We start from the raw sequence: 9,738 nt of genomic DNA, 5'->3' as shown, positions 1-9,738 counted from the left end.
GGCATAGGAGGATCTTGATGATGCAAAAGAAGCTTCAATAATTAGGATGAACAGCAAGAACCGATGGTCAAAGTTCAAATAATATGACTCCTTATTGGGTGATTTGCACAAAAAATCAATTTTTCGATGGTACTTTTAATTTTGATTTCGTTAAAAAATTGTGTGGAAAAAATCTTTTTGTTGGAATTGGGAGCAAAATCCTAGCGAGTTGCTAGGAAACTTGTCTTAACAATAAGTTATGGTGATGGTCAAGATTTATGGTCTTATTGCTGATTGGCCTTCCGGTGATTATCAACGATTTGACCACAAATCTTTTTTATCGGGTCATTTCTAATAGGCATAAGGGATATGAGGGACATGAGCTAAATGAGTTTTTTTCATTAAAAATAAAGTTTAATATGACATGAAATGTCTTTTTGTTTTTTTAATCCAGATGTGACATAATATGTCAACTCGAGAGAGAACGGAACTTTTGTAGTGCCTTTTATTTTTTGTATAAAAGTATTAATTAAATAATTTTGTTATCCTAAAATAACTTTAATAAATTATTTGCATAACTTGGATGACCATCTAAACAATTAACTCATCAATCTTATTATTGTAAATGCAAACATTAAGATAATTACGGTGAGCAAAAAGAACATACATGAATATGGTGAACCAACGGAGAAATTAAATAAACGAAAGACCACTTCAAATTAGATGTAACTATACAAGAAATAACACTATCTTGAAAGAAAAAATGATCAATTTCTTAATACAAATGCAATCCCTGAAACATAGTAGTTATTTTTTTTTCTCTTTTCTTTTGTTACATCTTCCTTCCTATGGTTATTGTTCAACTTTAATTGTTGAATATTTTTTTTTCTGCTTTCGTACAAATCTAACAAACCATTTGCTCTGCAAATGTGTATATAATTAATATTCATTTTGAAACAGCTGGTGATTGCGTGATGCTAGCAACCATATCTAATGCCACACAAGGTTGATCAACTGGAACCTGCTTCCACATAAAAAATAAAATATAATTATTTTGACACATATTTCTATATATTCTAGTACAAACGTCTACTACAAATAAGTGCATGTAAATACAAGAGTATATAAATTTAATCCATGTCGCATGTATAGTACAATAAATCATAACTTTGGATGGAGGACAACCATTGCTTTTCTTTTCTTTTTTCAAAATAGTATGCAAGCACCCTGCCTATTAAATAATGACGTGAGATGAAAACCACTGCAAGTTAGAGTTCAAATTTCGACATATTATGGTATAATTAAAGTGAGATGAAAATCAGGAGAAGTTAAGAGTTCAAGTTTCGATATATTATGGTATATTTAAAATTACAAGTTTAACTTTTTCTCTTCATTCTTTCATAAACTTTATGTCGAATCAAACTGTTGTTAAACTTTATGTTGAGTCATAGTATGTCACATAAAATAAAAAGGAAAAAGTAATTTGATAGGGAAAAAAACTATTTAAGAAAATTGATAGGGAAAAAAACTATTTAAGAAAATTGATAGGGGAAAAAACTATTTAAGAAAAGTAAGTCAAGAAGGGGAAGAAAAGTCCTTACAGGGACAAGAACAATGAGAATCCTATTTCCTCCATGACTTTATGCCGAATCAAACTATTGTTAAACTTGTTGAGCCATAGTATGTCACATAAAATAAAAAGGAAAAAGTAATTTGATAGGGAAAAAAAAAACTATTTAAGAAAAGTAAGTCAAGAAGGGAAAGAAAGGTCCTTATAGGGACCAGAACAATGAGAATCCCTCCATGAAATTCACTCTCACGGGTAAACTTAATACTAAGGGGAAGAAAAGTCCTTATAGGGACAAGAACAATGAGAATCCCTCCATGAAATTCACTCTCACGGGTAAACTTAGTACTAATATATATATATATATATATATATATATATATATATATATATATATTCTGACATGATAGTCCTTTAAATTTGGTTCAGGAAATCTTTTGTTTTTTTTTGGTTTCATACCATGTGTCCAGTATTTCGCATTGGACCTGATTAAATTCGAATTTGTGCCGGAAAGTCCCACAAGAGGAACAAAACGCTCCCTAACACAGGGGATCCCGTACTCAGGGAGTCAGGAGGACTGAATCTGAGACCTCTGGTTCATAAAATATTTTCATGCACTCAAGTCATGAGTAATTCACATTCTTTCTACTTATCATCACATACATTACTATTTATTGACATTGTATTATTTATTTTAAGTGTCTTAATTTGTATGTGTTCGAAATTTAAAAGCATAAAAAAGACTCAAATCTCAGGGTAAAATTCATAAGTAGATACTGACCTTCGAACATATTATGTTTTCAAAATTTAAAAACTTGTTTTTCCAAGCGGACATGCTACTTTTAACACTTAACCACCTCTAAGTTAGGTACTACTTGATTGACACTACCATGGAAAGTAGGAGGGAACTTGTGATACAATACAATTAAATGTTGTGTGGTCACAAGAGATATTGAGGGGATGAGAAAGGGACATTTCAATAGATATTAGTATTTTACTTATCATATTGAACTACCAAGACTGTCACACTAGTTATCCTTGTGTTCCTAGGTAATATTAAATAGACTTTCAAGTGTACTAACGTGCAATTGCTCTTACATTCAGACTTTTTTTAATCTGTCTCAAAAGAATAATTTCTCTCAATCTATGATATTTTTTTTCTTTTCAATCAGTACCAAAAAATTTGATATTTTTCTATATTTGGTAACATTTCACTTTTAAACTTCTCATTTTACCATTAATGAGATGATTTATCACAAGTTTCAAAAGTTATTTTTCTCTTAAATTTTGTACCTAATCAAACACCTTTACGTAAGTTGGGTCGAAGGGAGTATCACATTTATATTTTAAAATAATTAACTTTAACATTATCATTTTGCCATTTTTATTTTTTTAATTTTTGCATCTAGTCAGATAATGTCACATAAATTGATACGAAAAGGCATGATAAGATTGAGAGAAACAAGAAGTGGAAATAAACACACATGTCATAAAAATTTGACTTACAAAATGGCCAGCTCCAAGAATCCAGTAGAAGTGGAAGTTCTTGTATGATTTAGTGAAAGCTTTAGTACCTTTGTCACCTTTACAATAAATTGGATTTCTTTCCATGTTCAAGAAAGTTTTCAGACCTTCCCACCTGCCATTTGGATATTATCATGAATGAGAAAATGACCATTCAAACATATGGAAGTGGAATAATAATTCAAACAAGAGGACACACTAGGTAAAAGACAAAAATTATACACTTCTTTAGGTTCTTCGTGTGGTATTTGATATTCGTTTTGAAACTCGACTAATTCAAATTCGTACAGAAAAATCCAATTTTAAGCTTTATACTATTACCCTGGTCCCACATATTAATCGTTTTTGCAAACTAAATTTGATTCAAAATATTTAACGCTTTAGAAAAACAAAGAAGTTATTTATTACTACTATTTTGTTTCTTCTTAATCCAATCCTTACTATTTCAGAATTAGTGGGTCGTTAATTAAGTGTGAGACATTGAAGGGAAACATATAGAATAATTAAAATAAATAGTTTAATGATTAAGACTATTAAAATGGAGGAGTATATTTTTTGGAAAGTGTAGGAAATCTTAAAGACCGATAATATGGACGTGAAACAGTTAGAGACAAGGATGGCATCAATGAATTTTTTGCCAAAAAATAAAAATAAAAAAATAGTTAGAAAATTATTGCTTACTTTAGTTTTTCAACCCATGCTTCTGTTCCCTTAGTGGCACAAATGACATCAAGCTGCAATAACCAATTTTTCGAAAAAATAATTAACAAATTATAAGACCAAATAAAGAACATATTTGAAATATCTATTTTCTTCCTAAATTTCACTTTTAATTATCATGCAAGAAAATAAAAGAAAGGGGGTCAATTTAACTATTTATGAAGAAGGAACTTACTTGCCCATTATACACAGTCACATTCACTCCTTTGGCCAATAGTTCATCAACCTGCACATTACACAAAAAAAAATGTTTAAATTTTCAAAATTTCACAAACATCGAATAAAATAATTTTGGAGCTATCATGGCAACTTTTAATATCATAGAGGTTTTACAGAAGGAAAAAAAGGAATAAGTATCCAATTTGAATGCTGCTGGGCGTAAAAGTCAAGAAAGGCTTCTAAGCTATTATAGAAATTCAAACTGAAATGGTTAAATTCCTAAATTTTTTTCTTTTATAATTTTTTATTTCCCTCATAAAATGAAATTAGCATGTTTCAGTGTCAAATTATTAGTAGAAATGGTGCATACTGACTACTTTTTGGCCTTCTATCTGAAAAATAGTCGATGTCATGGAGTATCAAAATTTTCAGATAACATTCCGTGATAATTCCTCAAATTTCATTAGTAGAAATTAAAATTCCATGACAATGAATATTTTTTAATTACAGAGGCCTGAAAAACCTTTGTGTTAACAATACGTAAATCAACTAACCTCATTGATTCTTGGCTTCATAAAATCGCCATATAGGGCAGTAAAAACAGAATCAGACTGCCCTCCCCATCTGCCAAAACAAAATTACTTAATCCTTTTTTCTTTTTTCTTTTAAGAAGTAACCAATAAATATGGTACAATTTTAAAAATTAATAAATAGAAATTACCTAACATTTTGTGGAATAATTTTCAATTTCTTTTTGATAGCATCATTCATTAAACTATCAAGATCACCATCACTACCAGGAGTAATTCTAGAGGATTGTAAGTATCTTGAATATCTCATTGAAATTGTTTGTGATAATCCAGAAGATTTTAAAGCTAGAGGGTCCATTCCTGAATCCAACATGAAATTGTAGAAATCCTGCAATTAATTTAATTAATAAGTGTTTTTGAGTTATACGCACTGATAATAACAAAATATATATTTACACAATCAGATCACTTATGAGATAAAATAATGTACCACTGAATTACTGTTATCGCTTATGACTTCTTCTAATTCTCTCCATGAATCTGTTGCAGCTTTAAATTGGCCAGCATCAATTTGCTGCTTTATTTTTTCAGCTACACTGTTTTATTTCAAAAAAAAAAAAAGGATTATCAGATGATTGGAACTGAAATTCAAGGCAAAAACCAAGAGGAAATTAAGATGTTGATTTTGTTTTGGGGGGTTTGCCACTGATGTTCGATACCTGTTTTAGGATTTCAATTAATCTGAATTCGCGCTAAATAAGGTTCTTTAAAGGGTAAACACTACTCCCTCCATTCCAATATAAATCAATGTTTGACACTTTTTTTATTGTTCAAATAATGAATTTTTCAAAGTTCAAAAATGTATTAATTAATTTTGTTCCAAAACTACTCTTTTCTTTAGTGAGTCTTCCAAAAATCTCAACATTGACTATCTCTTGTTTTAAGAAAAGTTTGGGAAGAAATAAAACGGAAATATTGACAAAATTATCCTTTAATTAGTGTCTTTAACTAAATTTTTAAAGAGGTGTGCAATACCCTTAAATTTTATTTATTTTGAAACGGAGGGAGTATTAAGTTTTTTTTTTTTTTTCCCTCAAGGTTTGAACCGAAAATCTCTAATTAAGGATGATTCCATCCTTGACATGTCTGTTTTTTATTTTAATTATGTATAGTTCAAAACATGGACCTGTTTGATTTTTGCAGGCCATTTCCATCAAGTCTTGACACATCTTTCAGAAGAGGGCCCCATGAAAACTACATATCAAAAAAAGAAATATAAGATAAAAGGACAATTCAAGGTTTATCTTTACTTCAAAGGAATGAAATAAAGTTGATAAATGTAGCAATAAATTCAAAATTCCATACCACAAAATCTTCAGGTGAGATCCAGCTATCACCCAATGCCACTCCTAGTATTTACAACAGCAGATATATTCACAAGATAGCCATATCTTGATATATAAAATTTTAAATAAATATGTTCTAGCAAATTCAATATGACCCTTGTAGGATTATTGTATTCTCCAAAAGGTTAAAAAAATTAAGTTCTATTTATTGACAGTGTAAATATTAATATGTGATAACATGTTAATTACCATTTTATATAGGGACATTGTATTTTTAGTCCTTTAGTTATTGATACTTTTTTATTTAGTCGTTGTGATATATGACTCAACACATTAACCTTCAAATAATTAAAATATTTGAGTTTGGTCCTCTTATATATGAATGTGTAATATTTGGACTATGTTTAGAATTATATTACGGTTAAAATGAAGTAACTATACAAATCTAACACATACACATAAGTAAATTAAGTGCTGGAACAAATAAATTTTTTGGTAAACTTTTGAATATTCATTATTCACAAGCAAAAATATTAAGAATGCACGTTTCGATTAATCAAAGGTTAGAAGAGCTTAGTGAGATATCATAAGAACAGAAATTATAATTCACTAATAAGGGACCAACAGTGCTATTAACCATTTTAACCACGTCATCAAATAATGTTTATATTTATCTATAATTACTTTACGTGTGATTTAATTGTATAAATATTTTTACAGCATTTAGAACTTAAAATGAAGGTAAAATAGTATTACTATACCTCCAAGTTTGAGCTTCAATTTGCCAGACTCAATGGCTTTAAGGGCTGAAAGTGCAAGAGTAACAGCAAATTTTCCTCCATAGGACTCTGCTACTATATATAGAGGACTCTGTTGAAGAGTCTGATTTCTATTGAAAATTTCAATCAACAATGTGGTCAAATCTGTTGCTGCCTCCACATCTGTCTTCACAAATAACTTCTTGTCCTCCACAAAACTATATCCTACTCCAACTGGATTGTCCTATATTTACCACCAAAAAAAAGAAAAAAAGAAAAACTAACAAAAAGCCTTGATCATGATGTAAAATCAATAGATATGTATATTTTTAATTTTGTTTATATATGTATACAATGGCGAAACCAGAATTTTCAATGAAATAATTCAAAATATTAAGAAGTAAAAACATGAAAAAACTAAAAAATTCAACATTTACTTTATATACATAAAAATATATATTAACCTTGTATGTACAATATAATTTTCTAATGAACCCCCTTCTACCCCTAGCTCTGCCATTGTATGTATACATAGTTCGATCCCGCCTCCCATTTCTAGAATGGAAGTTTCTACATTACTTTTTCAGAGTGTATATTTATTTTGAAATAAAAAAATATTTATGAATGAAATAATTGGAATGACATGTGATTACAGTTGCAGGAAGCGAAGAAAGCCAAAAACCGTCAGTTACCTTTTGACTCAAAAGTATTGACCAACGGAGTATTACAAATAATGAGTTAAGTTGAACCTCCCAAACCCCTACGAGATCCGGTTCTATCCTTAAAGGTTCAATACAACGATGAAACTAGAGAGACGGAAGGGGGTTCATCGTCGGAAAAAAAATGTGATATAATAAATGTTGAACCATTCGATGAAAAATTCGGCCTCCGCCACTGATTACGGGCAAAAAAAGGAAGGGAAAAAAAGGTTGAGTGGCACTTACTACAAAAAGAAGATCAGCTTTCTTCAACCAAGTTGAATTCCTAGGTTTGAGATTAGTGTCCAATGGCCCAACTTCTTCAAAGTTACCAATTCCAACTCCTGATGCTCCCTATAAACATTAATTGTAATCCCAAGAACATTGTTACCAAAGGAAATGCAGGGCATTAATAGCAAATATTAATTAAAAAAAACAAAAATGCAATATTTCTTTAACATTCTATAATAGTGCACCACTTACAGGTCCACCCTGTAACCATAGAATTATTGGCCATGGCTTATTTGGATCTTCAACCCTGTATGGACTTTTGTAGTACCACCAGAACATGTGAGCTTCTGCAAAAAAATTTAATATTTAATGACAATTCCCACACACTTAAAAGAAAAGAAAAAAAAAACTCCTCAAGTTCATAATAGCAAATTAGACAAAAAATAAATAAATGAAGAGTTAACCTAAATAACCGTAGACTCAACACCTTAAACTAAAAATAACCGTTAGATATATAATATACGTATCATCAATATATAAGATGTGTATAACCCTGTATAATCAATGTATAGACTATGGGTTCTGAATTTACTATGGAAACTAAGTCATCATAGTTACTGAGTTGGTAATTAAATATATATACATATTTAATGGATCACCTAATATAAATACAAGATCTAAATAAAAGTTACCAGGTTCGTCTGACCAATACTCTCTCTCCACCTCTGTGTATATCAGCTAGAAAAAGTAAACACTAAATTCGACCGACTATATTTACGTAAAGATCCCAAAAAAGAGAGTCTTACTTCGTCTAACTTCAACATAACCCCATGATTCTGAAGAATCTTGATTTCTGGCAGCAATGGCTGTTCTTATTCCTCCATGAAAATGTGGAACCAAGAACAACAGAGGAACAAGAAGAGAAAAAACACAAATGGATTTTTTCAATTCCATTTTCTTGAAAAATGGAATTCAGAGAGAATGAAGAGATGAAAAAAAAAAAAAATTGTGTGACAGAGAATTGAGAATTTGATGATTGATGAAAATGCCTTTATATAAACCGTGTTTTGTTGTGTCTCTTTAACTGAAATAACAAAAAAAGTGGCAGTAGTAAAGGGGAAAATGAGACTGGATATTTGACTTTACACCTTACAGTAAGAGAGTTCAGTTGTATAATAATCCAATAAATAAACCACTAAGGGGTTGTTTGGTTCAAAGACAAGTTATGCATGGATAAATAGCGCAGAGATTAGTAATGTAGGGATAAGTAATACAGGAATTATTTTTATTGGGTGTTTGATTCATTGCACTAAAATTGGACACAAAAGATACCATTTGAATATTTATTTATTTTTAAAACTTAAGAATAATTTGTTACAATTACACCCTTGGATGCTTGGTCTTTATAGGTTTCTTTGAATAAAACAAGGCTAATTTTGTCATTTTAGTTTTTATCCATGGATAAGTTATCCCTGGGTGGTGGTGGGATAAGATAATATACCCTTTGGTGTATTAAATCATCGATGTATTAGTTATACATGCCCCAAAATATCAACCAAACATGGTATAAAATAATATCACATCTAATACCATGACTATTTTAGCTAAAACCTCCTACCAAACGAGCTCTAAGGGCCGTTTGGTTGCAGGAAATTAGGGGTTATCTAAAATTTGGGATTATATTGTCCAGTATTTGATTGTACAACAATAATAACAAGAACAACAACATACACAGTATAATCCATCGGGTGAGATTTGGAGAGGGTAGAGGGTAGGCAGACCTTACCCTACTTTGTACGCAGTATTTGATTGTGTGTAGCTAAAATTATACCAAAATCGAGAATTATCTATCTCTTATAAAAGATGAGATTATCTATTTCGATTATAGTACTAGAATTATAATCCGGACATAACTTAATTTTGAAACCAAACTACCCATTAAAGGTTATTTGGTTAATGAGACTAGGATACTAATTCCGGCATACAATTTGGACATTTTTTTCTATATTTGATTGTTGGTATTACCTAAAATTGTTAAAAATCTTACACCAATGGAATTATCTACTTTCATATAAGATGTGGGGTTATAACTCGAAATATCCCTATTCTGAACCAAACAACCACTAAGGATTGTGGCTTGCGTGAATGGGAGGGATCACTCTGCCATCAATCATATGTCTCATATTCGAGTCATGAGAACGAAAAAAATTCATGTAGAAAGTTTTT

The 9,738-nt window shown here is 30.2% G+C and overlaps 1 protein-coding gene across 1 annotated transcript; it reads right to left on the bottom strand.

The window, feature by feature from the left end:
• Nucleotides 1–672: 672 nt before the first annotated feature.
• On the bottom strand, nucleotides 673–8,661 carry LOC132600493 (serine carboxypeptidase-like 51). Its single transcript, XM_060313702.1, has 13 exons — nucleotides 8,319–8,661; nucleotides 7,765–7,859; nucleotides 7,528–7,635; nucleotides 6,587–6,827; nucleotides 5,845–5,888; nucleotides 5,666–5,733; nucleotides 4,970–5,075; nucleotides 4,671–4,867; nucleotides 4,504–4,573; nucleotides 3,966–4,016; nucleotides 3,752–3,804; nucleotides 3,053–3,185; nucleotides 673–1,000 (listed from the first exon to the last, which is right to left on the bottom strand). The coding sequence occupies exons 1-13, from the start codon at nucleotides 8,464–8,466 to the stop codon at nucleotides 926–928; spliced, it is 1,389 nt and encodes a 462-aa protein (XP_060169685.1). The 5' UTR covers nucleotides 8,467–8,661; the 3' UTR covers nucleotides 673–925.
• Between the last annotated feature and the right edge of the window lie 1,077 nt (nucleotides 8,662–9,738).

Source organism: Lycium barbarum, chromosome 6, assembly GCF_019175385.1.
Source record: "Lycium barbarum isolate Lr01 chromosome 6, ASM1917538v2, whole genome shotgun sequence".
NCBI lineage: Eukaryota > Viridiplantae > Streptophyta > Magnoliopsida > Solanales > Solanaceae > Lycium > Lycium barbarum.
This window is presented reverse-complemented; position numbering and strand designations above follow the sequence as displayed.

Bases quoted from the DNA above. Each gene is read 5' to 3' on its own strand.
- LOC132600493 (XM_060313702.1), bottom strand. From the start codon at position 8,466: ATGGAATTGAAAAAATCCATTTGTGTTTTTTCTCTTCTTGTTCCTCTG. The intron at 7,636-7,764 runs GTAAGTGGTGCA...TAATGTTTATAG, and splicing joins TATGGTTACAGGGTGGACCT to GGAGCATCAGGAGTTGGAAT. The intron at 6,828-7,527 runs GTAAGTGCCACT...TGGTAAATATAG, and splicing joins AAGCTGATCTTCTTTTTGTA to GACAATCCAGTTGGAGTAGG.